The 22,280-nt window shown below is 46.1% G+C and overlaps 1 protein-coding gene across 1 annotated transcript in view; it reads left to right on the forward strand.

Annotated features, from left to right (window-relative positions):
* Positions 1–22,280, forward strand: part of LOC144684288 (nuclear pore membrane glycoprotein 210-like) — a 165,074-nt gene that overhangs the window by 140,308 nt on the left and 2,486 nt on the right. The window contains exons 33-39 of the mRNA XM_078547916.1: positions 438–574; positions 1,678–1,804; positions 4,056–4,202; positions 6,081–6,334; positions 8,487–8,646; positions 14,324–14,434; positions 20,445–20,513. Of these exons, the coding sequence (XP_078404042.1) occupies positions 438–574; positions 1,678–1,804; positions 4,056–4,202; positions 6,081–6,334; positions 8,487–8,646; positions 14,324–14,434; positions 20,445–20,513 (1,005 nt within the window). The remainder of the gene's footprint in view (positions 1–437; positions 575–1,677; positions 1,805–4,055; positions 4,203–6,080; positions 6,335–8,486; positions 8,647–14,323; positions 14,435–20,444; positions 20,514–22,280) is intronic.

Raw genomic sequence — 22,280 nt, forward strand, 5'->3', positions numbered from 1 at the left:
GAAAGTAAGTTTTCACTCCAAATGGTGCAAGAGATAGTGGCTGGGATTTTCTGGGCCTTCCCACCGGCAGGATCTTTCGGTCCCGCCGAAATGAATGAGAATTTGAATGGCCCGCCACAGCGGGACCCGTCGCACAGTGGCCAGAAAATCCCAGCTGCAGTGTCGTACCACCCAGTCCCAGTTAACATTTAGTTGTATAATTTTACATCTTTTCAAATCTTTTCTGTTTATAACCTTAAGGCACTGAAGGATGTTAATTTGAAAATAATGATTTTCTTTTAATTTTTTTCTTGGTAATAATGATATTTGAATACATTCTGAATGTTACATACACATGAAATTGCTTCTGCATCTGATATGTTCTGAAAGAGCGCTTCAGTTGTCTTTCAAAATGCTAGGTTATTTAGGTAGTAATCAAAACTGAAGTATTTATTTAGGTGAACCTGGGAACTGGTATTTGTTATCAAGTGAAATTCTCCAGATCGATCCTACCACAGGATTGGGAGTTACGAGAAGCACAGGATCAACCATGGTCTATTACGAAGTCCCAGGAATTGTGAGAACCTACAGAGACGTAAGATTTCCATCATTTAATTTATATATTTTATATAATCATGGTTGATAAGATATAGAATTTAGTGGAAATCTACTGCAATATGTTTACCTTGTTTAAATCAGTTGTACACAGAGGATTCTCTCTATTGAATGAGGGTTCACCAATAAGTACAAAGTGGCATTATTTCAGGGATAATTCTTTCCTTCCCTTACCACATTCTCATTACGTAGAAGTTAAACTTTCTCCTCGGATTTCCAGTTGTGAAGTATCTGTAGTATAATGACCATTATAACCAAAACTTGCAAAAAATTTAAATGCAGAATTTTCCCCCCGTTGTGGGGGAGGTTGAAGAGTGGGCGCGCGGAGGCACGCCTCCGATCGGCGTCCCCAATTGGGTGCCTGCCGCCATTTTACGTGGGCGGGCCAATTAAGGCCCGCCCAGCGTGACGTCCGCACTGAAGCACTATGTGCTCCCTGTGCAAGCGGGAGGGAATCCCTAAACCCGAGAGTGCACTCTTTCACGCACGCGCACGAAAGAGCGCACTCATCTCCCTGAGGCTAAGTGCTGCCTCAGGAAGATCAGTTCTACTGTAAAAAAAAAATACTAAAAATAGAAAAAAAAATCCCTGACATGTCCCCTCATGTGACACTGTCACATGAGTTGGGACATGTCCATACCTTTTAAAAAGACTTTAATTAAATTTTTTAAAACCAACATGAAACCTCTTCCCGCCTGTGGATGAGGTTTCATGCTTGTTCTAATTCCCGCCTGGGCTCCTGGCCTGCCCGCCAACCTTAAGGTTGGACGGGCAGGTCCATTAATTACTTAAATGTCTCTGTCAATGACCTCAATTGGCCATTGACAGGTCAGCGGGCGCACAGCTGATTTTTCTGACCCCCCCACCGACTTGAAAATTTAAATGGGGTGTGGTGACATCGGGAGTTGCCCAACTTCACCGCGCGTCATTTTACGCATCGGCGAGCGGGGCCCATTCGCCGACGGGAAATCCTGGCCTTAGTTATTTTTATCATATACTACATGCAGTATTTTCGCAGGAGCCTTTGATATTTATGCCTTGGATAGGTTGCATTGTGTAATAATTATCCTTTTTCCTTTTCAGATCACAGTTACAGGTGTAGGAAAAGCCACTGTTTCCTTTCATGGTTTCACATGCATAGTTGGTCTTCCTAATTTTCATGTGTACAGATTTCTTGTGACTACCATGAACAAAGATAGCAGTTTGAGGGGTGAGTGCTCATTGCTTCTAAATATAGGTGGAAAACTAAAGTCGTGAAAAGAGACTTAAGAGACGCTTGCCGAACTGCATTTCCTGCACTACAAAAGGGCACCATTACAGTGTGACAACTTAATCTAGGATGTTTCATTATAAATGTGAACATAGGAATTATATCAGATAAAATAAAATTACTGAATAGATGACTTTAAAATGAGAACTGAATTATGTTTGTGTACCCTAGTCCAGTTATTCCCCCATCCTCTAACCCTGTTTCACCAGAAGACTGCACTGCATCTTGATGTGAAATACCATGGGAAATTGACAGTACATGATTAGTTTGGCGCCTTTCTATTGAGCAAAATATCTATTGAGGACTTATGGGTGTAGAAATTCATCTCGGGCAGTAATGTAAAACAGGCAGTATTAAACGTGGCATCTGATATTCAGTTCTTTTGCAGTCAATGGAAACAAATATCACACACTCTGTATAACGAGCTGTCTTATCTGATAGTGCCCCTTTTGTGCCACCACTCGAAATAAGTGCCATAGAATATATAAATTGCAATTGGTGTGCAGAAGATTAATCCAGCATACTACTTTAAATTAAGCAGTAGAAGTAGAACAAAGGACATGGGTTTAGGTTTAAACTAGTTTTTTTTAAAAAGTAACTTTAGGACTGCCATCTGGAGGGTTTCCATCACACAGAAGGTGATCAACACTTGGAATGGACTTCCGGACAGAATGATAGAGATGGGAACTATTATGAGAATCATTTAAGAGAATATTTAATGAAGCAATTGTGGGTGTATTGTTCTGGATAAGTATGTTGTTCACTGAATTTTCTTATTCCATCACTGGTTGTGTGAATAGCCCTGTTTTCCTCTGCTTTCTAATTTAATATTTTCCACATTTTGTTATGCCACTAGCCATGCTACACTAAAATGTTCTTTCTTCTTTAAAATTTTCAACCTGGTTATTCACAACAGACGTGGTCACAATATTCAGTACAAAACCTTATATATTAATCATTGATACATCCCAAATTCCTCCTTTCATACGCTGCATTTTATGCATTCAAACTCTGCAGTTTATAAATGAATTTTAATGAGTTTTTTCTTCTGTCCCTCTCCATGAAAACATGCCTGTTCATATCAGTTGAATGAACAAAGTTATTCCATTAAATCACCACAAGTGAGCCCTTTTAAAAGAAACCATTAGGCCAGAACTTTACCCTTGGCAGGCCCGCGTGATCGGCGGCCCGGAAACGATCAGGAAACGGATGGCCAACCGCAATTTCACACTGGCTGATCAATTAACAGCCAGCCTGCGTGAAACGCGCGCTGAAAGGCTCAGTGCTACCAGGGTGGGGGCAGGAAGAGACCGGGCGATAACATTTCCATGGGCACAGGTGAGCGTTCGAGAAAGCTCCCTGAAATCAGACCGCTGCCTCAGGGAGCTCCAGACCTGAAAATGCTCAAGTAAAGGTTTTAGAAGCTGCAGAAAAAGGTTCATGCATCACAATCAATCACCTGAAAATATAGCTGATAAAAATGCAGTCCCCAGATATTTATTGTTATTTTATTTCATAACGGAAATTTCATCCCGCCCTTGGATGAAGTTTGATGAAAAATGCAAAGGCCGCCTGGCCGATTCGCCCATCCGCCAACCGTAAGGTTGGATGGGCCACGAAAAATCAGAGACAATTGCGGCGTTAATGGGCTTAATTGCCCTCTTAATTGTCAGCGGGTGCGCTTCCGACTTTTGCAGGTGCCCGCCAAGCGAAATATTGCGCAAGTGCACAATGATGTTGGGACACTTCCCCAACATCATCTCGCACGATTTTACACCTAATCGGGTCGGGTGCATGCCCACCCGCAGGAGGTAAAATTCTGCCCTTAGAATTAGCACGCATCCCCAACAGGAATGTCTGTCTGACTTTGGTACTAGCCACACATTTCAGTGAGTTATGCAAAAAGTTAATGCATAGCAGAGAGCCTATGTTGATTTCAGTTCTAGTTTATTTCCCTTCCTGATAGAACTAACATTCCTCCCTCTCTTCCAGTGATTTGGTTGAAATCAGGAGCTCATGCTGAATCACAGGCAGGAACATTTGTCCTGCAGCTTTTGGCTGCAGCACTCCATTTCAACTGTGCAATCAGGCAACCTATGTATTTGCCTATTAAATGCATGTGAATAATCACTTAATGTGTCCATGAAGTCAACTGAACAGTGTGACATCAGTTTATTTTGTATTCATCCAGGAGACTGCAGTTTTGCTCAAATGAAAGCTATGTCAAGACTAAAACCTGAATCAAACCTTGCCTGCTCTGTGCGATTTAGTAATATTGTATTACAGTTCCTAGCTGTCTCCGTTTTCTCTGTGGAACCTGAATTCTTGGCTGATAGAGGTAAGTGAGTAACGTAGCTCTTGCAGAGTGATGTGATCTCTCTTACTGTTTCATGCAGGCAATGTCTCATAGTATGGCTAATTATTTCCTTCCATAATAAACTATGACAGCCATAAACTAACTGACTTATTTATACACAAGTTAGTATGTGTACATAAAGAAGCTGGTTACCTGATTTTCTTACATTGCTATGGATCCTGGAATTGTTCGTGTGAAGCCATATTATATATTGGACCAAACGAATCCAATATTAATTCTTTATTGTTACCAGAAAATGATGAAGGATATTATTGTAAAACTTAATAAATTTGTACAAATTTTGGTCATGGACTCAAATCAACAAAATATCACACAGACAATTACATAGCAAATATCTAGAAGTTGAGCTTCGTTCCAGCAATGATCTTCATGGACAATAACAGCTTCTGTAACAGAGATTACCTGGTAATGAACTTCCTGGACATACACAACAAAAGATTATAAGGGGCAGGACCTTTAGGGCGGGGGGCGGGGCCCGCTTGCCGACGCATAAAATGACGTCAGGTGGCACTCCCGATGTCACACCATGTCATTTCCATTTTCAGGTCAGCAGGGGCGCAGCCGGGTCAGCTGTGTGTCCGCCGACCTCTCAACGGCCTATTGAGGCCATTAATAAAAGAAATTAGGTTATTGACAGGGCTGCCCGTCCAACCTTAGGGTTGGCAGGCAGGCCAGGAGCCCTGGCGAGCTTAAGAAAAAGCATGAAACCTCATCCACGGGCGGGATGAGGTTTCATGAGGGTTTTTAAATATTTAATAAAGGTTTGAGTTAAAGTGATGGACATGTCCCAACTCACGTGACAGTGTCACATAAGGGGACATGTCAGGGAAATTTTTTAAACATTTACCTTCAAAGTTTTAATTCTGAGCCGTTCTCCCTGAGACAACACTTAGCCTCAGGGAGATCAGTGCACTCTTTTGCGCGCATGCGTGAAAGAGCGCACTCCCGGCTGAGGGAACCCCACCCCCCCGCACAGGGCGCGCATAGCGCTTCCTGGTGGACATCACGCTAGGCGGACCTTAATTGGCACTTAAAATGGCAGCCTGCCTGCGCCTGCACCCGCCCCTGCACTTCCCCCCGACAGGGGAAAAATTCTTCTCAGGATTTCTGCTTTAGTTATGGGGACCACAGAACAGAAGCTATGACTAGCTTTTTCCCCCTAATGCCCACTAAAGGCAATAGGACGCTGGTCAGATTTATTTTCAGTGCAGTGTTTTCTATTAATGACGGGACTTGTTCAAAATGATTTGAAGCAATATAATGGAATGTCTATGTAAAAGTAGCATACTGAGAGGTACATGTCAGCCATCAACTGAGATGAGTTTGTTGTCAAAAGGGATGGCAAGACTGGTTTGTAAATGGCCTTAGATCTTAGTCAGCTGAAGATCTCCCTTGTGAGTTGTGCCCACAACTGCCTGGCAACAGACACAACTCAGTTATTACTGCATGAGGGAGGCAAACTTTCTATTGTATTGGCGAGGGTTATGATGAAGTAGACCACCTCTGTCTGTATAGTGGGAGCAATAAGAACCAGTGGACAATGATAGTGGCCAACTAACATGACTTTTCAGTTTGGCATTTCTGTGATGGATCGACTGATCCTTTTCTTCTTCTTCAATACAGAGGAACATGAGTGATCCAAGTTCCATTAGGTTCTTGAAGCACGGTCCACAACCTTATGGAAAATTTTTTTAAATAATTAAAATCAAGTGTGTCAGAAGAAAAATCCTGACTTTGAATTTTTAAATTCTACTAATTAAAATCTGCAACTGTAGATGTCTATAACAAGTGTCCTTTACTTCGCTATCAGACTTACAAAGTAACTTTTTCAATTTTTAGGCCAATACAGCTGCACCGTCACTATTAAAGAACTACCAGACTCTGTGCAGAGGGAGTTAAGTATAGGCGGAGACACCTATGTATCTATAAAGGCTTCTGTTCTGGGAGGCCATTATGCAGGACAGGTTGGAAGAACAGAGATTCCTTTCATTCCTGGATTTTATATGAACCAATCAGCTGTGACTCTTAGTTGCAAAGAGCCAACAGTTAACATCACTGTTTTTGGTACAGTTAAAGTATTGAATGAACTGCAGGTAAGCAATCAGAGAACTATTGATGAGACACAGTTGAATTGAACTTTCAGACTGCAAAAGGTTTCCTGAACAAAGCCTTGGCTTTTGGGCATTATAAGCTTTCGAGTGCAGTACTAAATATATCAGATTTATAAGACACCATGCATGACCACAAATTTGCTCTGAGCTTCTCCTGCTTCATCAATGCAACTTGCCAGAAGCATGGCAGATACCCCATTTACAAGAATAACAGAGCTTCTGCCATATTTCTGGTGAGGTCTGGCAACAGAATGAAAACAGTTTTAAGCAAATCCCCAGCCCGTGAACTGTGTTTTAAATTGCATGCAAGTTTTTCCATATTAAAGGTAAATGTTAGCTAGGTAATTGTTTCAAAGTATTGTATTATTAGGGATTTATGAAGTTAAAATCCTGAGGAATTTTACTGATCTTCCAGAATCCTTGTGCATTGAGAACAATTTGTAACCAGAGTGGAACTGGCAAGGTTTTGCAGTACACCTGTTTACAATACTGCTGCCTATTTTTAAAAATGTTTATCTAAATTAGTGTTACATTAGATGTGCTATATTTAAATAAGTCATATTCCTCCTTGTCTTCTCTCCTCCTTGCCTTGTTTCACAAAAGCATTTACTCTTTGCTAGGGCATAGTTTTTCAAGCACTGGTCGCCCTCCAGTACCTAACAAAAGTGGACATTATTCCTGTGTCATAGCTGTGTTTGACCCTGCCTTCATTTGATATCTGCACGCATGCACTATCACAGCAAGAATCCCTGTATTGTGATCAGAAGCACAACTCTTCCCAGTTTTCCTGTCCCTAACCTGTGACACTGAGGTAAATTGTATTGCCTCTCCTGCCATGAGATCAACTAGCTTTGCACAAATCAGGGATGAATGAAACTTAATTAGACAATGTTGTATAAGATCTCCTGGTGAGTTTCATTTGAAATTGAGTTTTTTTAATGTATAAAAGCATTTAAATTACCTTATTTAATTCAATCCTTAGGTCCGATCTCAATCACCTGCAATTGTGGTGAGTCAACCTATCCAGTTATACTCTGTGCCCAACATTGTTTACTCACTAAGTACTGCGAATTTTAGCCTTCTTCAGCAGGGATTACCATGCACCAATATCAGTGTATCCAGCCCCTTGACAAGGCAGTTGATGCATGTGACAGTCATAGTTCTGCGGAGCGGTGGCAATGGTGGCACATCAGGCAAGACTTAGCACAGATAGTGCAATATTGTCTTTTCCTTCAACAACATTTTTTTATGTGCAACTTTCCTTTAATGAATGTATCCAATTCATATTTTTTTCAATCTTGCAACTGAAGTTCTTGAGGCTTACTTGAATAATCTTTAATAGAAAGGGTGGAATTTTCCATTAAGTAGACTAAGTGCGGTGGTGGGCAGCTTCAGCGGTGCCCACCCTGCTGACCAGAATGGTGGGAACTTGCACTCGATTCTGCGCTTGGAAGCTCATTAATTATGCACAGGTGAGTATCGGGCCAAATCACCGGGCAGGTCAGGAGCTGATTTGTCTGCCTGCTGTCAGGTCGAAGGGAGCCATATTTAAACACCAGTCCAACACATAATCTCACTCCCTCCAGCCCACCTGTCTTCCGGACACATGGAGAGATGTCTTGCAGCCATGTGAAGAAGGCCAAAAGCCTTAAAAAGAAGGCAGCATCCCGCTTCACCCACCAGGCCCTCCAGGCCTTGATCAGAGGAATGCAGGCGCACAGGCAAGTCCTGTATCCCAGGGATGGCTGTAGGAAGCACAGCAGCCTCACATCTCCAACCAGGGAGGCTGTTGCAGAACAGGTCAGCATGGCTGGCAACCAAGCCCAAAATGCCATCCAGTGCAGGAAGAGGATGAATGATCTCATCCACCCCGCCAGGATAAGTCATCCTTCAGCTCCCTCCAATATCAAACTCTCATCAAAGCATCGTGCACTCAAACGGCTACTCTCTTCAGGGAGCTCAGACAACTATTAGCGGGGAATACAAAGCAACACTCATTCTCTCACGGAGACTCCCATCATGCACCATGTTCTGGCCCTTCTGGGGAGGGCTCACCACACAGAGGAGACATGCGTCTCACCCAACCTCTGCTCCATCCCTTCTCATCACATGACTTTCTTTCTTCTTCATACAGACGAAGCTGGCACGCAACAGGTGCAAAAGATCGCAGACCAGGGGAGGGACGGCTGACATCATTGCCCTCAGTGAGTTCAAGGAGGTTGCAGCCGAGTTGACTGGGAAGGACAGGAATTGCTCCTGTGGGGAACGGGAGATCGGACTCTCCCAGCAACCTAGTATGGATCACAGCTCCATCACTTCATCAAACTCTGACAATCACAGTGATTCACATGCAGTCTTATACAGCTCATGCTCATTAACTAAAACTCTATTTTCTAAGCACCAGCAGATCAAAGCTCCCAAGCCAGTCAAGCACCAGTCCGAGCCCCCAGACCACGTCCGAAGAGGAAGCTCTAGTAGAACCGTCATGGCATTCGCATGCACCCTCCACCAGCTCAGAGACACACACATCGGTGGAGCATAGTCATAGATTAGGTTCAGGCTCACTTTCTGGAGAACACCCCACTGATTCATCCCTGCAGCAGTTGGACGCAGGGACAGCTCAGGTCTCCCGCCACTCGGAGGGCTGCTGGAGACCAGCCACCCACACAGTCAGAGTCAGAAGATGAGCCTCTGGAAATTACCGCCAACTCAATGTTGGAGATGCAACGACAGGCAGCAGAACATCAGGCATAGATTTGACAGCCACTCAGCAGACTAGAGTGAATGATGGAAGAGCCTATCCACATTCTGTCTCACGTCATGGCTCTGACATGCGAGCGCCTCGAGGTCGCCATGGGAAGGCTGGCGACCACCATGGAGACCTTGGTCCAGCAGGTCTTGAGATTTGAGCTTGACCCTGCACTCCATGGCCATGCACCCTGGTGGGCACCATCAAGATGTAGGTGACATGGAGATGAGGTACCGTGACCTCCCTCCAGGTGCACCATCTCCTGCAGGAGTCAGGCAGGGCCCTCAGGTACTCACAGGAAGGATGAGCATCATCCAGACACTCCAGGGGCCTCCTCTCAGGACACTCCAAGGTTATGCAGCTGCTCACAGCCCCCTCTACCTGACACCATCCACCCAGCTGCTCAGGCCGCTGAGGGTGCTTCTGCACCTGAGCAGGTAACCCATATCGGGCCCTTCAGGTTTCAGACCGCCAGAGGACGTCTGCCAAGGTCACCATCAAGGACATCAGGACCTAGCAGTCAGCAGGCTGCCTCCACCTCTGCTGAGGATGTTAGGGCTGCACCCAGGCATAGCGATAGAGTTAGGAAAGTTAAGAAAAAAATTATGTCACTTTTGGTTCATGGGTGTGCTATACATGTAAAGAAATTGTACTTCTATGAATACATTTGATGGTTATGTGAAGGTTTTGGGCAACTGAAGGTGTTGTGATTTTGTACCTTAGAATCCTCTTGCGTTGATGTTTAGCCATCCTCCCACTCAGTGATAGTGTCCCACTGTGAGATTAACATTCCTGTGATGTCAACCTCAGTTGAACTAGTCTCCGCACCCTTGTGTGAAGTCAGGGAGATGTGTTTAAATCTTTATTTGAAGTTTGTGATGCAAGCATTTCTAACCCTTCTTTCTCAAGCAACACCATTGAGTGAGGGAAGCTCATCAGCATTGATATTCTAGCGGCATTTGTGTCTTCTCAGTGGTAGCGGCAGAAGACAGGACATGCACGGGAGGAGGGGATCCCAAAGCGTGTCCACATCTCAGTCACATCAGTGTTAGCATTATTAGATGGTGGCATAAGCTTTAAGTCTTCTCTCACATCGCTCTTGTTCCTCGTGGACTCCCAGTTCCCACATTGAACTCACTCACAGGGCACTACAGACAAAGCAAAGATCATGGCATGACAATTCATGAGGCCAGAACATGCAAATGTGAATGCAGAACTTGTTCTCACTGCAAGTGGTTGGATATCCCGAGATGAAAGTAAATGGCACTGAGGGCTAGGAGAGATGTAGCCAATGCCCTCATTTAACTTTACTCTTCCTGGAACCCCTCAGCAATTAAAGCATTATGGGTACGTCTCCCACGTCTTCCTTCCTCCATAGTGTGATCGGGGTAACAGGGGAGAAGATGGCAACTGGGGAGGCAGGTGTAAGGGAGGTGGAAGGAAGAAGGGAAGGAGTTCAGAGGGAGGAAGGAGTGCACCACTCCACCCCCGGTCTGGGACCTCTGCTGATGTGAGCAGGCTTCTCCTGCATGGAAACAGATGGAGAGAGTGTGAGCAGGACACATGGCACTGCGTGGAATATTTGCATGGTGAGCAGAGCCATGGACAGGATGAGGACGTGGGCTTCAGAGGATATGAGCCTGATGAAGATGTGAAGGTGTGTGAGAGTTAGTGGTGTTGTCCCTTGAGGTGTGAGATCCCTGTGGATGTGTGATGGGTTTGTGAGTTGAGAGTGATGAGAAGAGTGACTTACCCTGGCAGAACGGATGAGATCATTCATCTTTCTGCACTGAGTGGCTGTCCTCTTTTTCAGGGCGTTGGTGCTGCCTACCACTGCTTCCCAAGCCAGAATGGTGATGCTGCTGCCCCCTCCTGCAGCCAGAGTGGGGGCAGGCCTCCATGGTGTCCAAAAGATGCTTGAGAGATGCGTCACTAAACCAGGGTGGCTGCAGTCTTTTTGCCTTTTGAGGCGATTTTGTCTTCCATGCAGCAGCCCTGGGCTGGAAGCACTGAGAGGTGTGCGCACGGCTGCACTTTAAATATGACGCCCGGCATGTGAAGTGGTGGATGAATGAGAGCCTGTCTGCCATCGAAACGGCGTGTTTCCCAGGAATGCATAATTAATGTGGCAGGTTTGAGATGAAACGGCGTGAGAAGCCGCCATTGCCGCAAGGCTGGTAATTCTGGTAATTGGAGAAAAGGTCCTTATCTCCACCTGCTACCGCACTTAGTGCAAATCTGGGACGATTCCGTCTAGAGTTTCAGTTGATGAGCATGAGGTTATAAGACTGCATGTGAGTCACTGTGATTGTCAGGATTTCATGAAGTGCTAGAACTGTGATCTGTGCTAGGTTGCTGCAAGAGGCCCATCTCCTCCTCCCCACTGGAGTAATTCCTGTCCTCCCCAGCCAGCTTGGCTGCAACCCCTCAAACTCAGTGAGGGCAATTGTCAGGAAGATATAATAATTTTCACAATATTATTAGAATTCTTTGTAAAGTAGAGTAATAGTGGGGTCTGTGTCTATGGGGGGGAGGGTGTGTGTGCATGGGACTTAATTGAATTAAAGGCAGCTGGTCTGAAGGCTTTGATGTATCAGAAGATAAGCTAGGTTACGTAGGTAAACATGGGGGGAGTTTTAAAACGGGTGTAAAGGAAACATTTGGAGCAGGATTGTCCCTTCGTTGGGCAGCCCAGGAATGGCTGCGAAATGGACCACTGCCTACGATTGGGCTCCCACTGCAATTTCACGCTGGCTGGCCAATTAACGGCAGCCTTGTGAAACGCGCGCTGAGAGCCTCAGCATGACCAGGGCGGGGGCAGGAGACGCGCGAACGCTGAAGTCGGCGCAAGCACAGGGTAGCATGCACTGAAAGTTCCCTGAAGGCACAGAGCTGCCTCAGGAAGCTGAAGAATTTGAAAAAGAAAAAATAAAGATTTTACAAATTATATAAACATGTCCTCCCATGTGACTCAGTCACATGAAGAGGGACATAATAAAAATGTTTTCACATCATTTTTAACATTTTTTTATTTACTGTTGGAAACCTCATCGCGCCCATTGGGTGAGGTTTCGTAAAAAAGTGCAAAGGCCGCCAAGCCTATTTGCCTGACGCCAACCATAAGGGTGGACGGGCAGCTAAAAATAGCTTTCAATTACTAGCTTAAGGGCCTTAATAGGCCTCTTAATTGTCGGAAGGCGCGCGGCAGACTCTCGCGAGTGGGCAATGACGTTGGGAAGCTCGCCCGACATCATCGCGCATTATTTTACTCCTGATTGGGTCTGGCGCATGTCCACCTGCGGGATGAAAAATTCTGCCCTTGCATTTTTAAATAAACCAGACTAGCTTGAATTCAAAAGAGAGAGTGAAATGTTACACCTAGCCAGGAGAAGTTAAGAAACGGTGTGTTTATTTTTCCCAAAGATTACTGGTAAAATTGGTACTATGATAGATTTTATTATTAGGTAAAGTCTAAAGACATCATGAAACAATGGGAATTTGCCTTCAATGGGGAAAATATGTATAAAGGAGCGAAGGTTGTGTGTAAGGGCAGGCGTTCCAAGATCTAGCACGAGTGTGAAAAGCCTCCAGCATCTAAGCCTCAAGCTGCTGTCTACAAGGAACTGAAGCTGAGAAAAACTCACTTTGAATTTGACTGTTCAGGGTATTGTGTGCTCCTTTGCCTGGGTCTTTTAAAATCTGTGTCTCACGGTTGCCCTAACGGAGGTGTAACTGGGTTTAGATTAATTAGGGGATTTAGAAGTTATCATAGTAGTAATTTGTAGATCTATGTATGTGCTCAAAATAATTTCTTCTATTAATAAAGGTTTAATTTAGTTTTGTAAGAAACCTATAAGACTCGATGGCCTTCTTTTACTGAATTCAAAGCCCTCATCTCGAAATAAGTACAGATAGCAAATAGTCATGGCAGCTGCTTCAAGTTTACTTCTGGGATTTAGGCAGCTTGGCATTTACCATCCACCTGCCATAACAGCAACAATGTCAGCCGTCCCTCCCCTGGTCTGCGATCTTTTGCGCATGTTGTGTGCCTCCTTGGCTTGTATGAAGAAGGGAGAAAGGCATGTGATGAGAAGAAATGGAGCACAGGCTGGGTAAGATGCATGTCTTCTGTATGTGGTGAGCCTTCCCCAGAAGGGCCAGAGGACAGAGTGTGAGCAACATGATAGATGGGATGGTGGTGATGTGAAAGTCTCTGTGAGAGAATGAGTGTAGATATTTATCCCCTGCTAATGGTCATGTGAGATCCCTGAGGAGAGTAGACATTTGAGTGCATGATGCCATGATGAGAGTGTGTAATTGGAGGGAGTTGAAGGATGACTTAACCTGGCGGAGCAGATGAAATGATTCATCCTCTTCCTGCACTGGATGGCGTTTTAGGCGCGGTTGCCAGCCACGCCCACCTGCCCTGCGACAGCCTCCCAGACTGGAGACGTGAGGCTGCTGTGCTTTCTGGAGCCACGTCTGGGATACAGGACATGCCTGTGCGCCCGCACTCCTCTGTTCAGGGCCTGGTGGATGAAGCCTCCTTTTTCTTGAGGCTTTCAGCCGCCTTCTTGTGGCTGGAAGACATCTCTGTACGTGTCCTGAAGACAGGTGGGCTGGAGAGAGATGTACGTGTTGGGACTGGCATTTAAACGTGGCGCCAGGACCTTCGACCCCCATCAGCTGACGGTGGGCAGACGAATCAGCTCCCGCGTGCCAGATGATTCGGCCCAATACTCGCCCGTGTGTAATTAATGAGCTTCCAAGCGTGGAATCAGGCGTGAGTTCCCACCATTCCAGCCAGCAGGGTGGGTGCTGCCAAAACCAGCCGCCACTCCACTTTGTCTCATAAATGGAAAATTCTGCCCGATAAGTGGTCCTGATAGTGAAATCCAAACATTTTGCTATAGATGCCAAGGCAAAGTACTTTTCCAGACGCTCCAGGTTTAAAATGAGTATAGTTCTAAATGTTATTTAATGTGTATGTAATTTTGGATTTATTGAATGTAGCCAGGCAACCTGGATATAAGATGCATTTTTCCCAACTTAATTTTTATGTGGTTTAGAAACTCACTTGAAATATCCGTTTCTAATTTGTGCCATTTCCATCACCAGAATGTGATTTAACCAAATACAGATTGTAATTTACAATCCCATATAGATCAGTTTAATAATCTCAGCCTAATTGAAATAGGAAACTTCTTTACTTTTTATTACAGGAGAGTTACTTTATGAGGAATCAAGTTTCTTTGACCAGCTAGTGGAATCCTACCAGGTGCTGATGTTCACCTTGTTTGCAGTCCTGGCTACAACTGCCATTATCTTTATTGGTAAATACCTAATATGTAGCATCTTACTTTCTCTCACTGTCACACAGGAAAATTAGACATTTCTTCTCAGCCCTCCAACAGTGTTGCTGTGTAGCTGAGCATTAGAATATAGGGGTGACAGGCTCCCACGCTGATCTGGGATAGTACAAAGTCTTCCTGCATTTGGTCTTTGCACCTTGTTTTAAAAAACTGAAAAAGGGCCACTTCCAATTGTTGCAAAAAACATAATGTAACATGGTACTTTTTAATCTTAACGTATTGCAGTTTGTTACTGATAGCGCCATCAAAATAGCAACTGTTACATTGTGATCACTCTTGACATTTACATCAATGCCCTGCACAAAATTCTTCCATAGTTTGGAAAAGTACTTTCAGAAGAACCTCAATTGCTAAACATCCCCAGATGACAGATGTGCACTGCTACATTATAAAATTACAAAATTTTCTTCATTGCATTGTGTTAATTAGTATTACAAAGAACTTGCTTCATTTGAAAGATTCTGAGTAATGGCTGCAACTATCAGATGTAGTGTGAAGTAGATGGATAGCAAAGATCTCCCTATTTTACTTCCAATCCCTAATCTCAGAAAGGCTTTCCCCAAGATGCCAGTGTCAAATTTTTTCACTTACCATATCACCCATCCTTATGACCCTTTGGTTGAGATTACTGGTGTGAGGTGGTCCTCTCCCACTGAGAACTTGATTGGCCTAGGTCAAAATTGCATTTCATTGGATCCTTCTAGCTGGCAAAAGTATTCACCCCATCAATCTGACCTGAATTTATACACAGGGGCAGAATTTGCCCTTGGCGGGTGTGGTCAGAAATCTGACCGCAACTTCACGCTGGCGGGCCAATTAAGGCCCGCCCAGTGTGAAACGCGTCCCGTCACTAGCCGGGAAGGGCTGAGCGGGAGTGGAGGCATGTCAGCCGCCAGGTCCAATGGTGGCCCGGCAGCCTGTTTAAAAATGGCCCAGGCAGCCCCAGAAATGCTGCCAGGGAAGGATGTCTGTCTACCGCTGCAAGGAATGGAGCCCAGTGTGTCAACAAATGCCAGGCTGAGGGCAGGTCGGGAGGGGCACTCAGCTCACTGTTTTTCTGATGAGTGCCTCGCTGCCCTCCTAGAGGAGGTGGCTGCCAGAAGGGACACCCTTTTCCCCAGAGATGGGAGGAGGAGGCCACCGCACCTGACCAAGAGCGTATAGGAGGAGGTGGCAGCCCAGGTGAGCAGCCACAATGTGGTTCGGCGCACCTGGGTGCAGTGCCAGAAGCACTTCAATGACCTGCTGCGCTCAGGAAGGGTGAGTACCATGTTGGCATGGGTCAGCGTGTTCAGTTGTTCTGGGCTGGCCGTCCACCACCGTGGAGCTCAGGGGTGTTAAAGAGTGAGTGCCAACTGTCAATCTCTCCAGAGCTGGCCAAGGGGATGAGCCCTGGCTGCTTTGACTCAGTGCCTTGTCTTGGCCACAACCCAGATGTGCCCCGCAAGGTGTTCCTCAGCTGGGTTTGGCCAGGCTGCAATGGCGCTGCAGGTACAGAGTGGACGAATCAGTGCTCCTCTGTCCTTTCAGGAGAAGACATCCTATAACAATATTGAGAGGTTGTGGACTGGCGGAGGACCCCCACACCTACTCATCCTCTCCCGCTATGAGCAGGAGGCCTTGGAGCTCAAGAGGCATCATGCATCTCGGTCAAGTGGATGAGGCTGGGGTGTCATACGAAGATAAGAGTGCAGTGCACTGAGGTGAGAATTTCGGCTTGTACAGCCATACTAGTGTAATCTCTTCATTGATGTGAGCCTCGAACCTGGAGTCCCCATTTATCATTAAACGGTGAGGGCACCATGATGCAGATCTCCATGGTCTCGCCAGGGCGCCTGGCATGCACAGTAACAGTGTGATGACTTTAACTAATGACATGTCCTCCTTCTCCCTTTTAGGTTCACCAGTAGGCGTTTGCTCTCCGGACCCTGAAGGGCCACCCCCGACACTGGAGGAGCACCATGCTCCCCAAGCACCTTCGTCACACCCGCTCTCTGAAGCAGGCACCAGCGCAGATACCAACACCTCGGTGGGCATTAGTCCGGTGGATAGTATCTCGGTGCACATTGGTGAGGGCACTTCACACTCGTTTGAGGTGCAGGCGGAGGCAGAGAGTGCCGTGGGCGCCGGCAGTCGGAGGACTGCTGGGGACCAGGGCGATGCTCAGTCGACGGCTAATGATGGGACACTGGAGTCGTCCATTAGGCAGCAGGTGCTGGACATCCAGCAGGGTTTGCGAGAGGGTCTGGTGGAAATCCAAGAGGGTATACATGCCATGTTCTCCATTGTGGAGGTGTCCCTGCAGAGCATGAGCACTGCGTTGACCCTCATGGCTGAGCGCAATGCCTCCTCCATGGAGAGAGTGGCAACTCTCATGGAGAGGCTGCTCCAGGAACAGAATCAGGGTTTCCTGGGGTTGCGCTCAGACCTGCAAGTCCTCACACAGGCACTGACCTCAGCTGATCAGTGTCCATGTGTGAGATGGATGGGGCACCCTGTATTCCAGCTAGCTGCCCATCCATCAGTGGTGAGCAGGGAGGTCCAGAGTGACCTCACGTTGGCACACAAGCTGCTTGTCGTCTCTGCGGGCTCCTCTCAGGGCGCTCTGGATGACGGCAGCAGCTCCTCCGCCCCTCTGCCAGGGACCATGGCATCTGATGAGGCTGCGGTGACTGGGGAGATGCCAGCCGTGGCACTGGCTGTTCCCTCCCAGGCGGAGCCAGCACAGACCCCACTGGCCAGAGGACAACCGCCAAGGGGGACTGGTCATGGGTGATCTTTTGTTCCCCCATTTTGTTTTTTTAAATGGTGTGACTACCAACACCGGTTTTTTTCTGTTCAAGACTATGTGAGTTCCAACATAAAATTAAGTTTGCTTTTGTGTTATTGGCCTGAGAATGCTTCATTTATTTTGTAGGTGCATGGTAGGCCAGTATGTAACGCTGGACATGGGTGGCTCGAACCTTTATTGCACGGGCACTGAGTGTATCTTGGGGGCCAAGGAAAGGGTCATTTCTGCGATCCACAATGGAGGAAGCAGCCCTGGCATGAGCTGGTAGTTCTTATGCGGCAGCCTAACTGAAGGACCATTGGATCAAGGTGTCCCTGCCCCATGAAGGTTACCGAGGTCTGACTGCATGCCTTCAGCGTTCTCCTCACAGTGCTCCTCTTCTGACTCACTACTGGATTCATCCTCTGTGGCCTGTGCAGCTGTGTCAACATCCTCTTCCTCCAGTGGGTCCCTCCCTTGCCAGTGCCGGATTGTGGAGAGCGCAGCACGTAATCATTATCAGTGACATTCGCTCTGGGGGGGTATTGCAGTGCACCCACTGAACGGTCCAGGCATTGGAATCGCATCTTGGGAAGACCTATGTTTCTCCCTACCACTGCCCTTGTGGAGCCATGGCTCCTGTTGTACCCCTGCTCTGCCTGTGTTCTTGGGTGGCGGAGAGGTGTCATTAGCCACCTTTTCAAGAGATAGCCCTTGTCACCCAGAAGCCATCCATCCAGTCGGGTTGGAGCACTGAAGAGCCTTGGCACCTGGGAGTGTCTGAGGATGTAAGCGTCATGGGAGCTGCCTGGGTACCTTGCACAGACTTGCAGAATCTGCATCCTGTGGTCACACACTATCTGCCCGTTCATGGAATGGAATCCCTTCCTGTTGACAAAGGCACCGGGCTCACCCACTGGCACCTTGATGGCCACATGTGTGCAGTCGATTTCACCCTGGATGCGGGGGAAGCCAGCAATTGTTGCAAAGCCTCTGGCTCACTCAGCCTGACTGGCCTCATCCATATGGAAATGAAGGAAGCTTAATACCCACCTGAACAGAGCTTCTGCCATCAGCTTGATGCAACTGTGGACAGCTGATTGGGAGACTCCACACAAATCCACCACTGACCCCTGGAAAAAGCTGGAGGCATAGAAGTTGAGGGCCACTGTGACCTTCAGAGCCACTGGCATGGGTGTCCACCCACACAGTCAGAGCTGATCTCAGGCCCGATCATCTGGCAATGGAGGTCACGGTCTCCCTTGAGAGGCAGAGCCTCCTTCAGCATTGCGCCTTGGACATATTGAGGTAGCTCTGTTGCCACCTGTAAACCCTGGCAGCAAGATAGTGGCGTCTACTGCAGCCCATTCTTCCTTGGACTTCCTGCTGGCCCTGTGCCCCTTGTGCCTGCGCCTCTCCCACAGGTCCCTCCCCTGGAAGCTGCATTGGGACACCTGGTCTCCTCTCCCTTCGGCCCCTCTCTTCCTCAGAGGAGGAGCTGCCGTCAGCAGAGACCATAATCCCAGGGTAAGGGAAGGCTGTCTGATAATTGGAAGGGTCCTCAAGGTCCGAATCCTCAAGGGGCCTGGAGGACACCAATGAAACCAGAATTGAAGCCTGGAAATGGGAAGAATGAAGCACCAATCAGAGAATAAGCTGCCAAGTCTCAATAAGCCGCCAGCAGCAAGTTACCTCCACAACTCCTCACTACTCACATTGACAATGCTGCTGACCCTTCTTAGCCCACCTGTGGATGAAGTTTTGCAAATTGTGGCCTGCCCGTGTGACGAGCGAAAACTCACACAGGCAACGTTAAATCACCATCGATTGCGTTGTCAAGGGCCTTAACTGGCCTGTTAATTAATGGTGTGCGTGACTCCAACTCCCGCATGTGACCACCGCACGAGTGTGCAAAGACAGCGGGACACTCGCCTGACGTCATTGCATGTCATTTTACACTCGAGTGGGTCGGGCACGTGCCTGCCCACTCAGCGAAAAATTCTGCCCCAGGTGTCAGGAATAAAAAGTCAATGAACCACCAAATCCAATTGCTGCAACTTTTGTGCTGAACAGTAAGATAGAGCCAAGAGTGATTTGTATAAACTCATATTTTAGTTTTCTGATCCTCTCTTTAGGGAAAGGACATGAGTGTAGCCTAGTATAAATAATGTATGTATTAATGCACATTGTTAACTCCCTTGAAGTATTAAAATTAGCTGCACTCCCCACTATGCCTCTCATTGCTATTTTTGCTGTCATAGGAATGATATACTGCAGTGAATGTCAACTCTCATGATTGTTTCATGAGATCAGAAATTCCAGTCACAAAAAACAATGGCAAGAACTCTTGCTGATAGTAGTCTTTCATTCCTGGAGTAGCACTGTGGTTAAAGTGGAAGGAGTACTGTTGCAGTGACGGGGAGGGATAAAATCTGCCAGTATAAACTGAGGTCTGTTGGGGGGTGAATGGTCCCAGCATGAACTGAGGAAAGTGAGGAGTGAAAGTTTGCCATGCGAACTGAGAGGGCCATTGAAAGATGCCAACATGAGCTGAAGAAAAATGAAAAGTGTCATCACAAACTGAAGGGGAAGCGTGTCAAACTGAGATGACAGGGAGGAGAATTCCTGGTCCAAACTGAACAAGGAGAGTGCCAAATTGGACTGGGGCCAAGCTTAGGGAGATAGCTCCTCTAATTTAGAGGAAGTTAGAAGGAGACATACATCTCTCGGCTGACTCATACATACTTCATGAATGAATCAAGAGCAGCATTACCAAGTGCCAGGGAGCAGGTTAAATATATGTCCTGTCATTGGTGTGTTATGCATGGATAACAATGCATAATATAGGAAGGCTTAAAATGAGAAATGAAGCAATAATTCAATGCTCTAGATGCTGGATTGCCTGAGCAGCCAACTAGTAAGCTTCTAGAAATGCCTTAACCATCCAAAACCCACACCTATATGGGATTTTATAATTCTTGTAGAACCTCTTAAATTCCATGTGTTGATATTGGGAACTGCAAACAATTAGTTATACTGTATTATTATGGGTTTCAATGATTTTGTTCCAAAGATACAGAATTTTTAATAAAGTTCTTCAATGCTGGAATACAAAGCATTAAGATGATGATAATAAGAAGAAATTAATAGACTGTAGTTGTGAAAAAGGAGTGATGACTACAACTTATTTTTGTCTTGTAGCTTATAATGCCTTCTTGACGAGGATACAGACTATCCCTGTAATTTATGTTTCTACATCATCACAGGCAGGTAAGTGTAGAAAGTTTCAGCAATAGTTATCGTGATTCAGTTTATTGCTGAGACTTTGGTCACACTGATCAAATATTCATTCTGGAGTTTGTCAAACAAGAAAGTAGATTTTAACTTGTGCTTGTGCCATGTGTAGTGTACAACTGCAGTTTTATTTTTGGTTTGGGTGAGATGCACTGTAGAGCAGTACCAAAACCATCTGCAAATAGTGTGAAGGTGTGATTAGCACTAGCCTACTCCACAGCTGCCACTGTGTTATACCCCACTTACTTTACAGGATTGTATTCAACAATGGCCCACTTGTACTGACCATTCCCATCACTGTTCATGTAGAACTTGCCCTGACATCGGAGAAAGACCCTGATATTTAATGCACCAAATGATTTCACTGTAATGGATGTTATCTATGCAAACAATTTTTGTGTCGTACTTGTTTTAAAAAAATAGATTGAAGCATTGAAAACAACTGTGTTTTAAAGAAGGGGCAATATTTACCATGCAATACAATTCATTAAACCAGATTATTCTCTTGTATGTACCATAATATTGTTCTGATTGAGGTTTTATTGCTGAATTGTCATCAATAGCTGCAATCTGTAAACTGAGCATATGCCTACATGAAATGGATAGGACAGGTAAAATTGATTTGTTCCACTTTGAGTATTCAGTTCTGCCTTGCTATGTTAATACTTCAGAATCATATTGTTCACTAAGCTCACTAACAGCAGGTCTGACCAGGTGTTCAATACTCAATCTTTGATTATCTTCCCACCTCCTCTAGACACATCTTTTGTTTCTTTATTTGTCCCATTACCATTCCCTTTGGCCTTGCACCACCAACTCTTTTGTCACTTGGGACAGAATTTTCCCCACAGGCTTCAAGACCCCACTGTTAGCCTCGGATGGGGATCGGAAATCTGTACTGTATGAGGAACAGCCACTCATCAGTGATTTTCCATGAATTGGCTAATCTGTAGTTAGAGGGCAGGATTGTTGTCCAATTAAGAAATACAAACGGGCTCTTGAAGCCAGAGGGTCAACAGAAAGCCATCTAGCAATGAAGAAAAGCTGGCCTTTCAAGGTAAGAGAGAGGGAGAGGGTGCCCTTAGCAGGTGCTTTTCTCCAGCTGCTTTTTTTTTTAAAAAGCCAGGCTATCATTGAGGATGAGAACCCCTTCCACAGTGTGGCTGCAGCTGAAGCCAGGCAGACAAGAAGGGCCTGTAAGTCTGGCCCCCATACTGCCACCAGGAGTGCACCTCCAGGCAGCTGGGCGGTTTCCTGACACCACCAGGGCCCTGGAGGCTGACTAGAAAATTCCAGTCAGCCTCCGGCAATAGAACTTAGCCAACTGAGGCACTTATAAATCGATTATCTGCCATTGCCCGCCCTATCCTCCCCCTTACGCCTCTGGAAAGTGGCCCAACGGCAGGACAGGACCGAGGAACCAGCACACCATTCTGCATATGTCCACCTCCATGCCTGCCCACACTGGGGCCTAAACATTCGGTCCTCAAATTTTCCTTTCTTCCATCTTATCACATTTTTTTGAATCCTCCTCTCTTTCACTTTCTTAAAACCAATTACAGTTCAACGTTTCCCAGTTCTGATCAAAGATCACTGGCTTGAAGTGTTGGCTGGGATTTTGTCAGCACACTGGAAACAGGTTGGGAGGTAGATGGGATGGAAAAATGGCACTGAATGACAGTGGGCGGGAAGCCTATTCACGCTACTAGGGGATATTCCCAGAGGCGACTGGGATGGCAGAAG

Source organism: Cetorhinus maximus, chromosome 9, assembly GCF_964194155.1.
Source record: "Cetorhinus maximus chromosome 9, sCetMax3.hap1.1, whole genome shotgun sequence".
In the NCBI taxonomy this organism is placed as follows: Eukaryota; Metazoa; Chordata; class Chondrichthyes; order Lamniformes; family Cetorhinidae; genus Cetorhinus; species Cetorhinus maximus.